We start from the raw sequence: 21038 nt of genomic DNA on the forward strand, positions 1-21038 counted from the left end.
CACAAAGCCCTGTCTTGGAAAGGTCCTGTTCTGCATGCCTTACTCTGCAAAGCTGTCTCACAGCTAATGGGACCCCTCAGATCTGCAGCTGTTGCTAGGGACGTTGTCTGCAGATGCCGGGCAGGGTTCTCCGCGGCAGGGAATCACTGCCTGCATTGTGCCAACCTGGTTAGACGGCACTGCAGGTGCTGTCTCAGGAGCAAGTTTGTACTTGAAATGCAGGCAGGGCCAGAGAGAGAGAGCCCGAGCTCCTCATTAGGAGGGAGAATGCGAATAAAGACATCTTGGCAATCGGTGCGTGGGCTGATGCTTCCCATGCCTCGTTATCATGCCTGTCAGTCCTTTCTAATTGCTGCTGGCCCCAGCGCTGGGGCGGGAGGGCCTGGCAGGTTACCTGTCCCTCTGGGTGCCAGAACTTCATTTTAGCTTTTGGACAAGAAGGGCCTGGTTCTAGCTGGTGCTGGTTTTAGCAGACTGTGCTTGCTTGAGGCTAGGTGCTTCTGGTGGGACAAGAGCATCCCCTCTTGGGCATCCAGGGGAAGGGATGTGAATCTTCCACCTCTGGTTCAGCCGTGCTAAATCTGAAAGGGCCTGCTAGTTGCAAGCAGGGAGGGAACCAGCCTAACTCCTTTCCGTTGACTTGGGGCACGGTCCAAAGCTCACCGAAATCATTGGAACAACTTCCACTGGCTCCACTGGGTTTGGGGTCAGGATCTTGCTGTCCCAAAGTGTCGAGCACTGGAGTGCAGCATCTGCACTATCTGGACCTGGGATGTATCCAAAGAGTAGCAGGGCTTTCATTCCCCTGTGAATTCCCCTCCTTCTGGGCTAGTTATTCCCTTGCCCTACCTCCCACCCTGTCTTTCTCTCTGTTACTTTAGCTGTGTTCACAAGTGTCTTCAGCATCTGAGATTAAGTGGGTAGTTTTTCTCCCCCTCCCACTGACCTGGTCCACCATGGTCCAAACATGCTGCTGCCTCAAGCATTTGCCTCTTGGACACTTGGAGTAATGGACTTTGCACAGGGAAGCTGCGATGGGCCACTGTCTCCAGAGCGCAGTGAGACTCTGGCTTTTATCTCTGGATTGACTGATGTCCAGGGAACACGATGGGAGCGATGCCAGACCCACCAGGGCTAAGAGGCAGCCCAGGTGCTTCCTGTGATGAGCAGACCTTGGGAGTTTTCCAAGGAAGAGTCCTGGTATCTCTGATGTTTGGAGGTCAAGCTAAACTTCTAGATCTGGCAGCTGAATGTTAACACTGTCTAGGAGGTCAGAGGGCTCCCTATTCATTGCAGTGGCTGCCACACAGCCTGGCTTCTTGATTTTTATTGCAAGCATTCACTGATTTAATTCAATGAGAGTTTAACTAAATTAGTGCATAAGTTTGCCAGCTCTCAGCTTTGGGGGTCCCTACCTTAAACCTTCAGTGAAAGATCCCCAGCCCCCACCAACGGGTAGAGTGTGCAGCCAGGTGGGGAGGTGACCTGTGTTTGGAGAGCAAAGGAGGGCTGGGCGTTTGCTGGGGATTTACCTGCCTTGGGGATGCCTGTGGAAATTGCCTGAGAGCAGGTTGCCAGTGTCTTGGGGAAGTTTCCCTGCAGCAGAGGAATGACTGGGGCTAGGGTCAGGCAGGGACTCCAGCGGGGAGCTCTCGTGGCTGCCGGGTTACTGGAGTACGGTGCCCAGTGAGTCCTCTCCCTTCCCAGAGCTGACACTTTGCATTATTGACTTCCACTCACAGAAGAATAACACAGGGCATGAAGAAACAGGAATGTTTTACCAGCGATAATTTACTGGTGCCTGAAATTACTTTCCACATTCAGCCGGTGGTTTTGGAATTAAGTTGCTGCTGTTAATTTAATTGCTGCAAGGAGACAGGAATGGAGGAACTCCCAGGCACTGTTCTGCTTATGCACGTGGGGCCTGGTTTTCTTGTGCCTTAGAGAGGTGTAAATCAGGAATAACACAGTCAACGCCTGGCAGCTATATTGGTATCAAGTTAGACAATGCTCTTCTTCTCTTTTTACTCCTGCTACCTTTATCTTGTAGACTACAGCTGACAAAAGTTTGTAGCAGGGGTGGGACTATACACCCATGCACCCACGCACACACACGTGGTTGTGTGTGTGTGTGGGTGCATGGGTGTATAGTGCCATCTCTGCTACAAACGTGTTTGTGTGTGTGTGTGTGTGTGTTCGTGTGCCTCTTATACATTATTGCAATGGGGACCAACCTTTTTAGCAGACATGCCACTGATTTAATTCAATGAGAGTTTAACTAAATCAATGCATAAGTTTGTCAGCTCTCAGCTCTGGGCGTCCCTACCTTGAACCTTCAGTGAAAGGTCCCCAACCCCCATCAATGGGTAGAGTGTGCAGGAAGGTGGGGAGGTAACCTGTGTTTGGAGACATGCCACTAATTAGCCCCGTACCCTCCCCAAGTGCTGCTCTGGTCCCCTTCCCCTGCCTGCTCTGCTTTCTGCCCTATCTGCTGCTCTGCCGCCTGTCCCTTTACTGCTCTGCTGTGTGCCACACACAGAGGTCTCCCGTGTCACTTGTGACACATGTACAACAGGTAGGCCACCCCTGAATTATTGTATATCATGTATACAGATAGGATATTAACAGCTGCCTGTCATATATATATATGTCTGTGTGTCTACATGTGCGTGTGTGTATATATAATAGAGTGAAGTGCGTTTGAGATCTAGGAATTACAACTGGCTCATTCTGGATAAAGGCCAAGGCTTATTTTTACTCATTTTTTTTCCCTTGCAGTGTAGAAGCACACTGAGGAGCTTGCTTGCAGGCTGCGGGTGCCCTGCCAAGGGTTGAAAATTGCCAAGTCAACTGCATGTTTCAGTCAGCTCAGCCCTTCTACCAGACACCTGCCCCTGCAGACAAATACCAGCATGCCCAGAGATCGGCAGTCCTTATCCCTCCTAAAAGGCCAGGCCAAAGAAATTGGTCTTGGAAGTTGGCACATCCAGGCTTTTTTGCATGGGAGGACATTCTAGATTCCTTCAGGGCCTTAAGACAAAAATCCTTTGTCAGATGTCTCCTTTCTTCTCATAGCAAGAGGGGATCCAGCGATCCGGTGTCCCTGTCTCAGCCGGTGGCCTCTCTGAGAGGGTGCATCCACTCCCCGTTCTCAGAGGGGGAGGCTTCTGAGCCTGCTTGTCATGTCCACCTGCTCCCACGCCTGTGTGGCAAAACCAGAAACGTGGTGGTCAAGCTGCTCCAGGGGCACCCTGCTGTCTCTGACATGCTGGAGAGCAGCCGCAGGAGGCATCCCCGAACTGCCGTGTCTCCAGGTTTGGTGCATGTGAGCAAGGAGCAGGGGCGCTTTGGGGAACCTCCCTCCTTGAGGACACCGGGGAGACGGTGTACGCATACCCGTGACGCTGGGTCGGAGGTGGGCCTATTGAGGGAAAGATACAGGCACACACCCCACACTATTCATTTCTATCAGGACTCCAAAGCGGTGTGTTGCATGCATCATCAGATGGAAATGTGGTGTACATCAGAGGGGAAGGTGGTGTACATCAGAGGGAAAGGTGGTGTACATCAGAGGGGAAGGTGGTGTACTTCAGAGGGGAAGGTGGTGTACATCAGAGGGGAAGGTGGCTTCAGGTGCAGCTGAGCTTAGCAAAAAGGCAGGATTGCCAGTGACAGCATCATGATTCTGGCCTTGCAACAGATGTTGTGTATGTGTGTGCGTGTACGTGTGCATTTGTATGTGCGTGCATGTGTGTAGCTACACATCCCCTAGTGCTGTCCAGTGTGTTAAATCAGTGCAGCGTGAACCCTGCAAGAGCATTTTATGGCTGTGTTTGTCCCAACAGACTGGCATGGCACAAAATGCCCTCACGGTAGAGACTCTCTCTCTGAGTAACAAGCTCTTTTGGCACATTGAAGTTATTCCTGCTTTTCCCTAACTCTAGCCAAACCCGTACTGAGCAGGCCAAAGCTAACAATAAACACACCGTGCCGAGTTTATATTAGGCTAAGTCAGATAATCTGCTGCGAGTCTGACTTGAGACCGCTTCCTTGCGTGGGGAGATGCCGCGTGTCACTTTGCCCGAGTTTTGCCTGCTGTTTTCAAAGAGAATTCATGCTTCGAGGACAGCGAAGCTAAATATAGATACAAGGATCAGCAAGACTGTGCAGGGTTGAGAAATCACACATGTCATCCTGAAGCCCGGAGTGGGCAGAAAACCTGTGGAGGCCCGTAACATAGTCTCCACTGTGTCTGCATCGCAAAGCCAACACGCAACTTGGCACAGCAGAGAGCCAGGACTGTAATAATAGCACGAGGGCACGGCTGGTACTGACTGAAGTACTTTGGGAGGACTAGGGAGATGCAGGACTGGGAGAGTGTGTGTGGTGGGGGTGCTGCAAGTCAAGGCATCAGAGCAAAAGGCTCCCCAGAACGGGCAGAGCCAGGGGGGCTGGGGGTAAGGCTTGAGATGCACTAGCACTGGGGGATGCTGGACCAGGGTAGCAAAGAGCTACCGTAGTCAGGACTAAGGTGCATTGGTAGACTAGGGCATGGGGCAGCTGCAGAGCACCGAGCCATGCTCTGTCTCTAATATCGGCCAGTGCTGTGAAGTTGTTCCCTTTCATGGGCATTAAATCTACTCAAAGAAAGAGCCCACACATGAGATGTTTTTTCCCGGGAGGTAGGAGAGACCTTTCCTACCTCCCTATACACACTCACTCATCCACGTTCACTTGTTTTGTCCATGATGGGCAGAGATACTGTTGTTCAGGTTGCCAAGGGATTTGTTCAAGGCCTTTTGTTCTTTCCTCCACAGCCTTTGGCCAAAGGAGCCTTCCTCCGGGGATCGGGATTAAACCTGGCAACGGGGCGCTTCACAGCACCTGTGTCTGGCATCTACCAGTTTTCAGCCAATGTCCACATTGGTGAGTGTTGCTCTCTGCTATGGCACCTTCTGATGAAGGGATGCTGCTTTATGGCTCTCTGTCTTAACACTTTACTATTAGGGACTGCTGCCTTGGACTTTGAAACGGCTTTTGGGCCAGGGTTAGGGCTGGCTGAATTATTCATAGTGAACAAATTTCTTGGTTGACTTCAGAAAGCAAAATGTTCATAAACAGATCACAGTGTTGACTCACATTTGTTAGCTGGAATTTGTTGGCAGGCGATCGGCGGGAATATGTTGCAGCCTTGGAAGTGCTTGGGATCTGCTCTCTGAGAACTGCAGCATACATCTGCTATTTGAGCAGCACGAGGCCTCTCTTCTACAGCATGAACTTTGTGTCTTCATCAACAAATCTCGGTTATGAGCCCTGAATTCCCTTCCCAAACACGTTTCTGTGTGGGAAAACGTGCCCTCCGCGAATGATTGAGGAAAGTGGGGGGAGACAAGGGGAGAAAGAGCTGCAAATTGAGCTGAAAGGCAAGGTGATTCAGAACCCGCAGGCGTATTCACTTTGTGCTTTTCCTCCCGCTTGGCCCTCCGTGACATGGCCTGTTTCAATCAAACCCCAGAAGTGTGTTTCTCTGACGGAGCCGTGAGGGGCAGGTTGATCGTATGTCGTGCTTCAGCGTGAGTTTATTTTTATGGTTTGCTTCTTTTCCAAGACCACAGTGAGCTGAAGAGTAAAGTGCAGCTCCGAGCCAGAGACAACGTCCGTGTGCTGATCTGCATCGAGTCCCTCTGCCACCGATACACGTGAGTCTCAGCAGTGCTACCATGGGGCAGCTGCTTGCTCTATCGCTTAGCGGAGTGCCCTGCATCGCCTCTGTACATGGTGGACCCTTGAACAGCTTTTGAATTCAATAAGAGGCAGTGGGATGTGAACGTACTATTATTTCTGGCCCTCCTTCGTGACATTAGGGTTCAAGGCTAACCTGCGCTCTGACAGTGCAGGTTCGGCAGGAGGCTCGGGGCTTGGCTTCCTGAAGTCAGATCCACTCCTCCGCTTCATCCCACCAAAGTTGATAGTTATGTTCTTTATGTGTGGTCTGCATTTTATCCTTGGGTTTTTCCTAGGTTTGCATCTAGGCAAATCGTTTAACTCCCCCGGCTCGAGGTCCTGCTTTGCATGGTGTGGCGGGGAGGGAATAACAATATTTCTCTGCTTCACCACAGAGCTGTGAGCTGTAATTGTCTAGTTAATGAATGAGACTGCTAGGAAGCTCTGAACAAAATCCTGGCCTCATTTAAGTCCATCAGAGTTTGAAATTCACTTTAATAGGATCGGGCTTTATTATTCTAATTATGATGTGAGATGACCTCAGAGAACTCCTTAGTTCAAACCCTCCTCGACAGGAATCCACTTCCCTGAGCTGCTCAGCCACGCCTGTTATAATTGATTTCCTTTGCACGAGTCCTTGGGCTGAGCCAGCAAAGGAAACTACTCTTCCCCTTAGCCCTAAAGCACCTGGTCCCTCTTGAGATCTGGGAGGACATCCATCCACGTGGGGCTGCCTGATGGGCGAACCTGTTCCTTTCCATGCGGACTTTGTTCTCTGTTGCTGCTTTCATGAAACTCACTGAGAAACGTTTCAGACCCTTATTTGAAAAAAAGCCAGGAGGGACGTTTGTCTCAAATCTAATAAAAGATGTGACTGCAAACTTAACAGGGTGCTTCTGCACAGATCCATTTGGCAAGTGGACATTGTAATATATTTGGCACTTGCCTTTGCAAAGCAGCAGCTTTACTGCCTGACTGGATGAGACCCTGGATAGAAAATACTGCCTTTAGTACCGTGTGGCTGGCTCACTATGGCTAAGATGTGCATTATCAAGGCTTGAAAACCAGCTCACCGGCCTCGCTTAGGCAGGAAGGCTACACAACTCTAGGCCTCTGGACCCCTGCTGCAGAGAGGCAGAGTAAACCCATCAGGCTTACTGTTAATTTTATAGTACCAGAGTTGCCATTTTTGCAAGAGCTCAGTAAATCCACTGCCACCGAGTCATTTCTGCCCCAAATGCAGAAAGCCCTATCATTTGAGCTGAAGGAGAGCCTTTGTTAGCAGGGTGAGGTCTGTGACATGCAGTCAGGCAGCACTGAGTGCATCCAGCCTTCAGCAATAAGAACTCAAACCTTTTCAGCTGTTGAGCCACGAGCTGGTAACTATAGAAGGCTTTTATCATCTTCTTCGAACCAGTCATTAGGTCCAAGAGCCGTGCTCTTCTGGGGTGAGTTACCTAAGAGATCGCGTGAAAATACACTCTGGTTAGCACATTTGTTGGCTTTCCTTCTTGTTTTTGGGAAATGTATTCTCAAAGCTGATCAATGAACGAGTTAGTTTTCTTTTTCCCCAATGATGCCATTTTACCAGCTGTAGGAAGCCTTTCTGCTGTCCCATAATTGCTGCACTAATGTACCTTTCCTTACACAAAAAAGATCTTTTTTCTGGTTGTGTTGCTCCGAAACTTTTGTCCCGTTGAAGTTCAGTGACCAGAATAGACCAGTAAATTGAAATCTTGTTTTTTGAACTTGAAGACCTACCACTTAAGTGTAACCTATTTAAGTGCTAGTCAGCACAAGGGTGATCTATGTTGTACTTACGCTCCATTATGAGCACTGACTGTCTGCTGAAGGGTAAATTTGACATGCATCTAATCCGCTGCAATGCAAACAGAGGTCATATGCTTGACACAGGAGCCCCTGGGTGCATTCTGCAGCTCATGTTAGGTAGAAAGCCGGATGGGTGATGGTCATGGTTGCTTCTCCCTTGAAAATTTTCAGGTCTCATATGATCAGCTGGCCTGAAAGAATTCTTCTTCTCCTTCCTCCACCATACACAGCGTGGCACAGTTGGATATGTCCATTTATCAGTATAGCGTAGACTTACCCCTGCTAGCTCGGGTGCGGGGGGTCGGGAGCGAAGCACAGGCAGGATTAATACTTGGGTGTTTCTCTGTGCTGAGCTCCATGCCGATGCTCCATGCATGGCACTGCCAGCAGCACCGCACCCAGCTCATTCAGGCATGCTGATACTCTGCTACAGCTGTGGCATTGACTGCAGTGAAGATGTCTACTGTAGGTCTTCAGGCATTTGGCACTCCTGGAGGCAGGTTGGTGAGTTTGAAAGACTAGTGGTTTGAGCTTGTCTGGGAAACCTTATGGACTCAACTACGTCAACCAGGAACTCTCTGCCCAAGGAGGTGGGGAGGGAATAGGACCTTGCTTAGAAAGAAACCTCTGGTCCTTGAGCTTTGTGTGAGTCTTGCTGTGAGCCCCGACTGCTTGGGAATGAATGGTGCTATCTCCTGGTTGTAGTAAGTAAATAATCTGTACCAAGAGAGAGTCATGGTCCCACAGGGGCCAGAATCGAACTTGGTGGATGGGGCTGAGTTGAGAGAGCAGTACTGAAGTGTCAGAAAGGAAAGACTGAATCTTTCATTTTGCTTCTGGGAGGAAAGAACAAGCATGTGGTTCAGAAATACAGGAGCTGCTGTGGCTTTTACAAGTTTTATTAGCTGTGAATGGAGTTTCTCCCTTGCCCTGACTTCAGACAGCCCACACCCATCAACTGCTTCCTCTGCTTAATAACTTAAGAGCCCTGCTAAATCCTGGAGATGTACAAGTTGTCATTATGGCAACCTTTCCGACCCAGGGGCCTATCAATCTTCCTGAGGAGAGGCTCCCACAAACCCACCCCTTAGATGTCACTGCAGAGAGATATCAACATGTTAATTCAGCATTGGGTGGATTAAGTTAGCTTGGTGTTTGTTATTTCAGCTGCAACCCATCTGGCTGGAGCTTAGCATCTCGTTGATACTGCCCTCCAAAACGCTGAGCTGATTGGGCGAGGGGATTGGGATGATAGTCTAGGAGTTTCTGACTAAAGTATGCTGATGCTCCTACCCATACTAGAAACCCAGAGGTTCCCGGCTGGAGGGTCTTGCTTTTCTGCTTAGCATCACACCGATCACTCTAGGTCTGAATGGCATGGACTGTAGTGTGGGGCATGGCCCCCTCTCTTCTGTGTCTGTATTAAAAGATTACTTCCCCATCTTTGTAGTGTCAGGGCAAGGGCCCTTGGTCTCCTTGGCTATTGCCTGGGGTATGTTATAGCATGTTCTAGCTGCTTTGGATATTGTTTCTTGTAGTTTTTCTTGTGGGTGTGAAGTGGTGATTTGAGAACTTCCTTGGATTAATAGTCACCTGTGAATGCAGCCATTGGGCTTGATAGCCTGTGAAGTAAGGTGTAGACGGATGATCTGTGACTCCTGGTGCTAAATGTGCCAAGAACTATAAGGCTCTTCTCCCCCATCACCTGGCGCCCATGAAATCTGTGAAAAGGCTGCTCACCACTCTATGATGGCATCCATAAATCATGGTGAGCATTTGAGTTCAAGGCACAGGTTATTGAGTTCATTGCCTCTTAGAAGAGTTTGGGCCATTCAGGAGAGGCATCAAGGGCAGCGCTGTGCAGTTGTCAAGTTTGTTCTGAATGCAGCAGTCCTAGCAGGGAAAGTGGTATAGGCATGTTAGCATGGCACTGGGGCTGGAATAATTAGGCCATCCACGTCGTCTTTGGTATGAGAACAAGCTCATACACAGCTAGCTCAGGGGGGCTCTGCATGGTACGGCATGGAGCCATGTTATTTCTCAGGGAGAGAAGGAAAAGCCATGAAAGTAAAAGACTGCAGGGAAAATTTCCAAAGGCGTCTGAGCAGCTTAGGAGCCTGCAGCCCATATTGTAAACTGACTTTGGCACGGAGGGATCTGAGTTTCACCGAGAGTCATTGGGCCTCTAAGAATGTGGAAAACAGGATGCCTGACCCTTGAGGCAGAAACACAGTGGAGGTGGGGTGGGAGGGATTGCAGGAACGATGCATTGAGCACCTTTGCCTTGTACACTAGAGCAGGCCTCACTTCTGGCAGCTAAGGGACAGCAGAGGATCAAGTGACCTTGAGGTATACCTGCATTGCACCCACAGGCATGACTCTAGCATAGGCAAGTCCACCCCATCTCGTTATCCTGGTTGCTAGTGTCAGGCACTCACACTTCAGTGCACGCTAACAACCGAAGTATGTGCCCGCTGCCCTCCACAGGTTGGCGTGCACGCTGCCAGGTCTTCCCCGTGCTCGGCAGATTAAGCCTGCCTGTTTGACTGCAGTGTAGACCAACGCTTCGGGTCTAGAGGGGCAAGCTCGGCCCTCGTCAGCTTTTCCTCGCTCGTGCAGGCCCGGCGTTTCCCCCAGCAGAGGGCAGTGCTGCTCGCCTATAGCAGCCAGCTCCTCACCGGCGAGCTCCCGGGCGAAGACGGGCTGTCCCTCCTGCCCCGCGCGCCAGCCAGGCTAGAGCAAGCAGGAGCAAGGCCCAGACAGGAACACCACCAAAAATACGTCCATGAACCAGCTTCACAGGCGTGACCTCAGCCCACGAAAGCCATCAAGCGCGCTGCCGCGCTGGCCTCTCCACCTGCCGCTTTTCCCCGCTCAGCAATGCAGGAATCGACCTCGCCGCCACCATCCTCAATGCGAGACTTTTATTGGAGGAAAGGGGCCGAAATAAGACCTTGCACAATAAATACCATGTCTCGCTCTTATGTTTCATTGGCCTGCGGAAAAGACTCAAGTCAGTGCCAAAGTACCCATTAGTAACCAGGGTGATGGGGAGGGCCAGGTGCCCATTGACCTGCGGGGAACAGGAGAAACTTGCTGGGCAAAAAAGCTGGCACCCGCTTGGTTTTGCTGACTGCTTTCTATACTGTTGGTGCCCGGTGAAGCGAGAGCTTGATGAGACTAGCTGTGGGGAACCGGAGAGTTGGACTTTTTTGCTGTCTTAGGATAGCCTCGCTGGTAGCCTTCCATTCCTGGTCCTTGCCATGTGGGACCAGGTCGAATCGAACGTCTGGCTAAGCTCCCTTCATGCCGTACATCTCTGCTGCCCTGCACCAAACCCCTGTCACCTTCACAGTCTTGTCCCTCCTGATTTCCCTGGGAATGGGTTGGAGATCGTTGGCCCTGGGACTCTGGGTGGCAGAGCCTGCCAGATGCATCACGTCTCTCATACTTTTGCGATATGGAAAAATGTTCCCAGTGGAAGAAGCTGGTCATTTTTAGTGAAGACCTTAGCCAGCATGGGTCAATGGCAGAAGTTGTCAAAATCACCTGAGGGATTTGAAAATCATAGGCTATTCATGTAGCTTGCCAAGGAAAACGGGCTGTTTTTATTTTCAGCCGAGGGCCATCTTGTTCCCCTGATTTCCTTCATTAGTAGCGCAGCTGGAAAGCTGAGTTCCCTTCTGCAGCGTGAACAGGGCTTACGTTGACTTCCTCATCCTGCTAAACCTGTAGCTGGTTTTGTGGAAGGACATTTCAGGTTTGCGGAAAGTAACTACCTAAGTAGGAATGAGAGGGGCTGTTCTGGCAGTCCTTCCTGGGGGGGGAGGCTTTATCAAAAATGCACGCAGTTTCTCCTTCCTTATGATTCACTATCAGCAAACTATTTTCTGGGTTGTTTTGAAGTTGGGCTCTCGTTCCTCAGAAGCACATTTTTCACTTGTAAGGCCCATGATGCCATTATGCCTTGGCTTGGGACGTGTTTATTTAAAAGGCCTAATATTTTTAGAGCTGTAGGCACTTGGGCCCGGTTGTCACTTCATGGCTCTAGGAGAGGAGAAGAGAAGAGAAATCATTTGTAAAAATAAACAGAGCTGGGTGGGGGGAGATTTCCTCCCTTATCAGATCCTCCGAACTCCCCGCTGCTTTGATGAAGGCACTTCAGGGAAAACAAAGTGCTTTTCATCAGGGACCAGCAGAGACTCCCTAGGTCTGACTGCACCCGAAAGCTTGCTGGGAACTTTTTTTTTCCAGCTACGCAGTTGGTCTAACAAAAGATATCACATCTACCCAAAGGACCTCGCCTGCCTTTCATCAGGGAAGTTCTTTCATCTCAACCAAAGATGAGATGGGAAGTTCTGTCCGTCTGTCTCCCCACCCTACAGCTTGCACCAGGCTAGGAGCAACAGTACTGAAAAATGGCTGCTAATCCCACATCTTTTTTGCTGCGGCTGTAGCCTGTCTTCCTTGTTTTCATGAGCGCAGGGCTAAGATCTAAGCTAAAGCAGACTAGGGACTGACCCTTTCCCCACCGACTAGGAGCTGCTCTATGGGTTATCAGTAGTGCTGAAACTGCCTCCTAGGGTCTGCTGGAGTTATCTTCAGCCAGACAGGTGCAGTCAGAGGCCTTGATCCTGCCAAAGGGTCCATTTAAACAGAGCATCTCCCACACATGCAGATCCACTGAGGCTGGCGGGATTCTCTGCGTGGTATAATGGTCTGCCCCATGCACCCTTTCTGCAGGGCTGGAGCCATCATAAGGCCAGGGCCTCTAGCATCATGGAGCAGCCATGGCTGCTGCTCCACCATGTCCTTGTTCAGTCAAAACTAGTCTAAGAAGTAGCTTTGATTCAATTAAGCTCCTTTAGGTCAGTCTTCATGAGGAAACGTGTCTACATTGGCTGTCCAATGTGTCTACATTGGCTGCCCCATCTATATTGGCTGTTGATGGTCTTATGGGGCTAACTAGGGTGTCCTGCGAGTTCAACAGTCATAGTGGCTCAGCACAGTCCATGCTTGCTTTTGACAGACATTGCTCTTGCTTTCTTATGGTGGGTGAGGACCTTCCAGGTCCTTGTGTGGCGGGAGGAAGGGCGGAGGGGCAGGGAGCCTGCCTGGACAGGCGTGCTTTTGGCACCGGCTGCACTGTGATAGGAGCCGGTGGTTTTTGCTGGGGATGCCTATATGTGCAGTCATTAGTTTTAGGGAGCTGAAAAAGCCCTTGAGGCTTTCGGCTAAGGCTGGGAGTGAGAGGGAGATGGAAACTTAGAGGGAAGGAGACGGTGAAAGAGAGATTAATGATGGGAAGTCCCCACCCAGGCTGGGCTTTGGGCAGGATATGACACATGTATTCGGCTTCTCAGTTCACTCTTGGTGCCAAGTGGTTTGTTCTCTATGGGCCAAATAGTCCCCCCACGCAAGTTATTTCCATGCAAGGGGGCTGGAAACTCTACATGTTTGCACTTGTTGTGTGTTTCTTCACAATCCTTCCATGGAAGAGAGGTAGGGTGGGGTTGGTTTCCCAAGGGAAGAGGCTACAGGTAGTACCTGTTGACACGATAGATCTTGGAGGATCACAGTCAGACAAAAGCCCTGGGCCTTTATGCAGCTTTCTTCCTCTTTAGCATGCTGTTGGCTTGGAGCTCTGTTCCAGTGGCTTGATCTGATGGTCGCTGCCCTGCCAGCTCCATTTTTTTTTGCAGAGACAGAGCATCTCCCTTGCTTCACATCCTACCAGTCTTGGCTCCTTGCCCCTGAGGGTGGCCTCTGCAGGGTAGGAGAGGAGACGGGGACCTTGCAAGAGCCCCCGGTTAGGTTCTGGCTGCGTGGAGTGCCAGGGGTGAGCTGCCCCTTGAAAATGGTTTTCTGTGCATTTCAAATGACCCTGAATAAAAATGGTAGAGCATTTGCTTGACCAACATTTGGGTAAGAGAAGAAGAGGCAAAGAATAGGGTTGGGTTGGAGGATGCCACAAGATGTGAAGCATTTTAGAAAATTCAAGGGAGATGGAATGAAAAAAAAAGCAGGCTACCAGGTGCCTAGAGTATATTTAGTGGTTTGATGCTAGACAAGGCTAATTATAGATAAGATATAACTCAGACATGGAATAAAAATAGGTATATGAATATTCATTAGAATAACACCTATTAGAAATGCTTATATAGGTATCTCTATACACCTGCGTGTCTAGATCTATATAGATACCTTTATATATCTGTATCTAGATTTAAATATATATATCTCTATATAGAGATATATAGAGATATATATATAGAGAGATAGATATATAGAGATATATGTATAGATACATTTTTTTAATGTACTTAGATTTTTACATTCTACTGTCTGACTCGATATACAAAAAATGACTGAGTTAATCTCAGTTTAATCCCAGAACTATGGTTCATTCTGAATAGCCCATGTGTAGGTGCACTAAGATAAATGCTCTTTTAAAACTCAGGTGAGAAGGCCTTTTTTCCCTAGTTAGAGGCTCTGACTATTAGAGGCTTTTTTTCAACTTTAGGTGTTAGAGAAATTAATTTAAAACCCTCTCAAATGCTACCAAGGCTGTTATTTCTTCGGATAAATGCACATTTTATACATTTTAATCATTTGCTTGATATGCCTCATTTGTACTGTTTAGTTATTTATTTCTTTTTCCGTATTATATTATTGAATTTGCTTTTAAAAATTAGGTATCTTTATGTTTGCATTTAATTTTGGTAGAGCTGGCTCTTCGGACCTTTCTTGATTCTCAGAATAGGTCTGAGGGTCAACACACTTCTTCCGAACAAATTGTGGCATGATGTGCAGAAATGCGATTGAAAAAAAGACATAGAGCTGGCTCTTTGGAGAGCGGCTACTGTACACTGACTACTAGGCCTGAATATTCTGGGGGCGTCTTTTGAAATTTGGGATTAGTGTGATTTATAATTGCAAGGGAAATGTACTGAAAGCAGAGGCCTTGCTTTCACAAGAGTTGAGCACCCAGTTAAAGTCAGCAGGAGCTGTGGGAATTGAGGGTCTCTGAAAATGCAGGTCTCTTTCATTGTGCTCTTGCTTTTTATGCATGTTCTGGTAAAACCTTATTGGCCTTCTAGGAGTTTTTTGGAGAGTAGATTTCCCTAAGGATGGAGTATCCCATAACTGTCACCGCAGGGGTTTGTACAGCTTCCTCTGAAGCACCTGTTACTGACCACTGCCAAAATCAGTTGGGTGGACTAGATGAGCCACCAGCTTGATCCAACATGGCCATGTTTATGATGACACCGGGACATCCCAAGACCAGAAATGCTGTGTGAGAAGGGAAGGCTATAAAGCAATCTGGTGACTTGCTGCTTTAATGCTTCTGTTCTGTTTTTTTTCTCCCTTCTGTGTAGGTCTTTGGAGGTTATTGCTGGCCTGGAAAGTAACAGCAAAATCTTCACAGTCTACGTGCATGGGTTGCTGCAGCTACAGGTAAGGGTTTGGCATGGAAATTGCCATGAAGGCACCATTGAGGCCCCATGGGATTGAATGACTTGCCTAAGGTGACAAAGGGGTAGGGGAGGGGTCTGTGTCAAGGCTGGGAACGCAAATCAGATCTCTTGGCTCCTAGTCTTCAAGTTCAGCCACCAAAATTCATCTTCCTTTGATGATATGAAAATAACAACTCAGTGTTTTGCATTGAGAACACATCATCCTCGCTTGGACAGCACACTGAAGAGATGGGAAAGCATCACTAATGATCTCCATCTCACAGAAGGGAAACTGAGGCACAGGGAATCATATGCCTAAAAGTGACAGAGTAGGGAATGTCTTCTGATCAGTGCTTGACTGCTCTGACCCTTTGAGCAATGCTCCTTCTTCCATCACCAGCCCCTCTCAAGACAAAGACACAACACTGCAGTGAAAAATCCCATCTCCTGCAACTGCAGCATCTTACATGACTGCTCCCTCTGGGGAGGGATCCCCCTGTTCAGCCTGGCCCGACTCTTGCTGCAGTTTGCCCTCCTTTTGACACTGGGCATCCATTTCCAATTCCTTTCTTTCCTTCTGTTTTGCATGTGCAGGCTGGACAATACACCTCCATCTTTGTGGATAACAGTGCAGGAGCTCCCGTCTCCATTCAGAATGGATCCGATTTCATGGGGATGTTCATGGGTGCATAACCTGGATAGGCTGCCCGGGGTTAGGGGAACGAAGATGAATGGAGGAGCCTTACAGCGTATATTGGAGTGAAGAAACCTTTCCTTTGCCCCTCATCAACTGCTTCTTGTTAGCCATCCTTTGCAACACAGCAAAGTAAGCAGCCTTTTTCCCTTTGCCGACACTACAACTTGCTTTTCAGAGGTGGCCACTTTTACATGTTCAGATCAGTTCTGCCTAAAATATCCCTCAGTCATTATTAGCAAAGAAAAGTAACTGTATATTATTGAAATGGCCTGTGCTTCGCTCAAAGCTCACTGCACAATACACCAAGGTCTGGAAGTGCTGCATTGTAACTGGTTGTCTAACACACTAGCTCTCGTATCCAGCATGTCTCTGGTATAGACGGGTTTGGCTTGAGTTCCTTTGCAAATTAACTGACAAAGCAGACATAAAAGAATGGATGTATTCTGTGTGTTTGGGAGGAAGGAACTGGGACTTTGCCAGCCAACTCTACTAATGTCATGCCTGAGAGGAGGTGAAAATCCCATCCCCTGTTGGATAACTGATCTGCGGCCTGTCGACTGCTTTATCTAATACCAAGCTCAAGCGATGCTCAGTGTAACTGCAGGAGCCAGAGGACTGAAGCCACACCATTTCTTTGTGTTCAAGTAGTTCCTTAATCTCTTGATGAAGCTGAATATTTTGTGTTGGCTACAGGGTTATATTTTTCTACTAGGGTAAGTCAGAAAAGCAACAACAGTTCTAGCCAACTCTCCGCTTCCCTTATTCTTATGTTTTAGTAAGATTATCTGTACGTATTTTGGGTCACATCATATATCCAGTATTCCCTTGGGCACCCCACAGCAAGTTGTAAACGTCAGACGTGTGGCGCTAGTGCCAATAGGTCTGGCAAAGTTCGGGGAACAGCGGCACCAGACCGGCAATGAGAGTGCTGTCATCTTTTTATGGTGTGAGCTTGGCAATGGAAGAGCTGAAAGTATGAATAATAACATGGGGTGAAAGTCACTTCTGTATAAAGGATGTTGCACCTTATCCCCATGTGATGGTCTTAAACGATGCAAAACTCTCTTGGATGTCACCCTGAAAACACTGAGCAGGTCCAGACTTTTGCAGAACCAATAAAATAGGTGGCTTAGTGGGTGCTACCAGTCCCAAATTCACCCCAAGATGTGAAAGTCTGACCCAAGCGGAGGTGTTGGGAGCTGTGACTTCAGGGGGGGGAGTCAGAATTTGAATCAGGATCTGCAGATTCAAATAGCCTTTGAGGCACATTGTATGGATCCTCAGCGTTAAATTCAGCCACCGTAGATAGGATTTGGATGTTTCGTTAATGCAACCACATTAGAAACCCTGCTTTGCAGGATGATGCTAAAAAGACACTGGTAAGGCAAAAAAGGAATTGAGAGTACTTTTAACATGGGTTTAAACTGATGAGGAAAATTCAACAGATCCAAAATGCCTGGGGTTTGTGTGTGTGTGTATTGTCTTTTTCTAATCAGCCAGGCTGTCTCTTCGCAATACAAGCTAAGGGCCCAAATACACCATTTTTATGGGACCTATGCAAACATGGTCCTCAGATGGATTTATAGAAAAGGACAATCGATATGCTGGGGTATTCAGTGTTTGAGACACGCTTGTCTTGAGTCTTGTGAACAAAGAAGTTGAAGTTAAGGCACTGGGGAGAGCAGATGGTTTTAAACCAGAAATTGCTACATTCATTTCAGCTTATTCTAAACACACGGAGAAAAACATTAAGATGGGAGCAAAACGCTATTTGCAGTTTACTAAGAATGTATTAAAATAGTACTGATTGGGAAAAACTGGCCCTTTTTGTTTTCCTAAACGCAATAAACTTATTTAGCATTGATGGATCAGTCCTAGATTCATAGAATCATAGACAATGAGGGTGGGAAGGGACCTCAGGAGGTCACATGTAGTCCAACCCCCTGCTCAAAGCAGGACCAGCCCCAACTAGATCATCCCAGCCAAGGCTTTGTCTAGCTGGGTCTTAAAAACCTCCAAGGATGGAGACACCACAACGTCTCTGGGTATCCTGTTCCAGTGCTTCACCACCTTCCCAGTGAGCAAGTTCTTCCTAATGGCCAACCTAAATTTCTCTTGCTGCAACTTGAGCCCATTGCTCTTTGTTTGGTCATCTGCCACCACCGAGAACAGCCCAGCTCCATCCTCTTTGGACCTCACTTCAGGGAGTTGAAGGTTGCTATGAAATCCCTCCTCAGTCTTCTCCTCTGCAGACTAAATAAGCCCAGTTCCCTCAGCCTCTTTTCACAAGTCAAGTCCCCAGCCCTCTAACCATTTTTGTTGCCCTCCACTGGACTGTCTCCTATTCCCTACAGACCAGTGTGACCGTCGAGCATCCAGCAGCAGTACCAAGGTATGTATTACACTGAGTTAGCTACCTACTGCATCATATATACTAATGTCTCCCATGGAAGCTTTTGACTAGCGTGCTTGGTTGCTGGAATCAGGCAATCAGTGGTGGCCCACCCACTAATGGAAATGAATCCCCAGCTACCAAAGGGAAGAGGCAGTAGCCACAGGTTATGGTTTCTGGTCTCAAGAGAGCACATACACGCATGCACGTAAACGCACTCAGTTGTCAGCTAAATCCAATCAGTGAAAACTGACCATTCACACTGGGTTCTTACAGAGTAGATGTAGCCAGGATGAGTAGCTTATAAGCCAACATATATTCCTATACCATTTTATATTGTGTGAATATTTGTACTATACAGGGCTGTTTCATGCATGTCTTGCAGCGACTTAATCACAGAGTGTTGTGCCACTCAACGTGTATTGTTATATGTATGGATTTTTGAACAAAGTTTCACTGTTCTTGGCAAATTGGAGTTGAAATATTTATTTTATCATAGAACTAAACCAGTTGTCTGACTCTGCCCTGTTTTTGTGTGTGTCTTTGAGCGCCTGCTTTCTCCCGCTCATAAACTCCCTCGGTTGGATCTGCACCATATGAGGTACCTGGAAGGACACAACCCTCCTTGTTGTTATTTGTATTAGCATAATGCCTGAAAGACCCAACTGTGATCATCACTGCCATTGAGCTAAATGTTGCACAACCATGGAGCAAAATACAGCTCCCTCTCTGAAAATGCTGTAGCCTAGAAGCCAGGCCTATCTCACTGCCCAGCTATGTAAGTGGTACCCAGACATCTCAGTGGGATCCTATTCTGCCCTGCCTGAGATCCTGAGAGACCATTAGTGCAAAAGGCAAGTGAGATAGATCTCCTCCTCCACCTTTGAGAGACTTAGTCATAGGCTTGTTATAAAAGTTGGTAGTTTAACCACTTTAAAAGGACTCCCCTTCACTGTCCAGGAGGATCTGGCACTAGCTACATATAGGGCTGCAGTTGCACAGGTAGGGACCTTCCCAAATTCATGCAGGATGTCATCATTAGAGCCAGGTACAGAACAGAGACCTCTTGTCTTCGGGTCTGGTGCTCTATTGACTACACAACACTGCCTCTCCAACATGGCCAGCAAACAAGCGTGCAGTGGCATGCTCTTGGTGCAGAGAAATGGGTCACACTAAGGGTCCCCACACTAAGGGCTATGCTGTGTCCCCGGCCTTCAGCCATCCTTCAAGTGAAATGTGAAAAAGAGAATGGGCGCTCCAATGGTAGGACCAGGGTGAGGAAGGTGAAAGGAGGGAGTCTTGGGAGGGAAGCTAGCAGGCATCTTGGCAAGGGAAGGTGGCGAGGAGCTGACGCAAGGTGCCTGTTTTCGGATGCAGTGCTGAGAGCGCACAGAGCTCAGGAATAATAGCTCCTAAAGTGAAAACAGAAGACACCAAAGCAGGGCATGCATGCAACGAATGCAATGAAAGGCCTGAATGCTGTTTGGAGGCAGAAGAGATTGATGATGTGAGAAGCAAAGTCTCAATGCTCCTCTGTTTGTAGCCATAAAATTTATGGTCCAAGGAACTGCAAAAGCTTGGGAGAATGGGAGTTCAGTACGAAGGAGAGGCTGTTTATAACCAGACAAAGCCAGAGCGCCTGAGCCTTGTGGATCAATGGCTGAGGGTGTAAATCCTGCATCAGCAGGACCCAGAGGGAAGGGGGGAGAGGAGGGGTGACGGCTTTTCCAGGGGCAGAAACAGAAAGAGGCACAAACTTGAATGGTGTTTTCTACTTCCCCAACCCAGTGAGATGCTGATGTTTGCAGGCTAACCATAAGAGTCGTTCGTCTGCTGCACATACATCCACACATCTCAAAAAGCGGTCTATTTTACACTTCCACGTCCCTGCTCACCATGCCATCCTCATTTGAATACTTCTGGTCTTTTATATTTGAAATGCTCCGTTCTGAAATTGTCCCCTGGAAAGCTGTCACAGTCCATATTTCACATTAATTGTTTCAAGCCCTGCAATACGCTGTGGCGATCATCCAGTTTTTTGGGCCATTACTGAAGGCTACTATATGTTGTACAGGGGGGTAGTTCTAAGCAAACGATTTGGCAAAATCTTGTCTATTATGCTAAAGAAATTGCTGCCAGCGCCATTCAGATCAGCTTTAATCACCTCTGATCCTATCGTTAGCAATCCTCTGGCACTTGCCATGTGAATCAGGGCTTGTCCTGATGTCTGTGGGCAACATTTCCCATGTTGACCAGTATATGGATCATTCAGCTGGCTTCTCTGCCCCGCTGCAGAAGTGGCTGGATTTCACTGCCGCGTGGCATGTTCTCTGGGCTCCTACGAGATGAGAAGCCCTATGTAAAATATAAGGCAGAATTATTTGAGCTCCCGGTCCCCGCTTTGTTTCTTATGCATGTGTGCATGCATTTTTTTCTCTCTCTGGCTAGGTACAGGTGTTCAAAAAGCCTGAAGCAGAATCCATTTAAGTTGTGCGGTTTTCTGCAAGCGGCATAGTTTAGATCGGCAGCGAACAGAGCACACGTTTGCCCTTTGGTGCAGGGAGGGGCAAATCTTAGACCGGTTTCCACCATTTTTAAATCAGTCTGTGTGTGCTGAACTTCTGTTCTGTTACAGGTATAGACCGGTTTCTGATCAGTCCTACTGGTAAAAGTGCAATGTCTCTCTCATTCTGAATCTTTGGTCTGTGTGCCCGACCTTTGAACTCCATCGATCTGAAAGGGAGGAGCATGCTGTAGCGTCGCCTCTATGGTGCAGTATTAGCAGCGTGAGAAGCGTACAAACATTCACTGCATTTTTTCCAAACCTCTGAAAAGTTTTGGTTTGAATCGTGGACAAAATTTCAGGCAGCGGAGGGACGGCTGTGTTTTATCTCGACATTTCTTACTAAGGAGTGTGCGCTTCCCCCTGAAAGAGGCA

The 21038-nt window shown here is 48.2% G+C and overlaps 1 protein-coding gene across 4 annotated transcripts in view; it reads left to right on the top strand.

The window, feature by feature from the left end:
- Positions 1-18623, top strand: part of C1QTNF12 (C1q and TNF related 12) — a 36543-nt gene extending 17920 nt beyond the window's left edge. For all 4 annotated transcript variants that reach the window (XM_090024509.1, XM_090024510.1, XM_090024511.1 and 1 more), the window contains 4 exons: positions 4818-4926; positions 5609-5699; positions 14934-15012; positions 15606-18623. In XM_090024509.1, the coding sequence (XP_089880635.1) occupies positions 4818-4926; positions 5609-5699; positions 14934-15012; positions 15606-15704 (378 nt within the window). In that variant the 3' untranslated portion in view covers positions 15705-18623. The remainder of the gene's footprint in view (positions 1-4817; positions 4927-5608; positions 5700-14933; positions 15013-15605) is intronic.
- The last annotated feature ends 2415 nt before the right edge of the window (positions 18624-21038 follow it).

Source organism: Crocodylus siamensis, chromosome 12, assembly GCF_052110815.1.
Source record: "Crocodylus siamensis isolate JL-2025a chromosome 12, ASM5211081v1, whole genome shotgun sequence".
In the NCBI taxonomy this organism is placed as follows: Eukaryota; Metazoa; Chordata; order Crocodylia; family Crocodylidae; genus Crocodylus; species Crocodylus siamensis.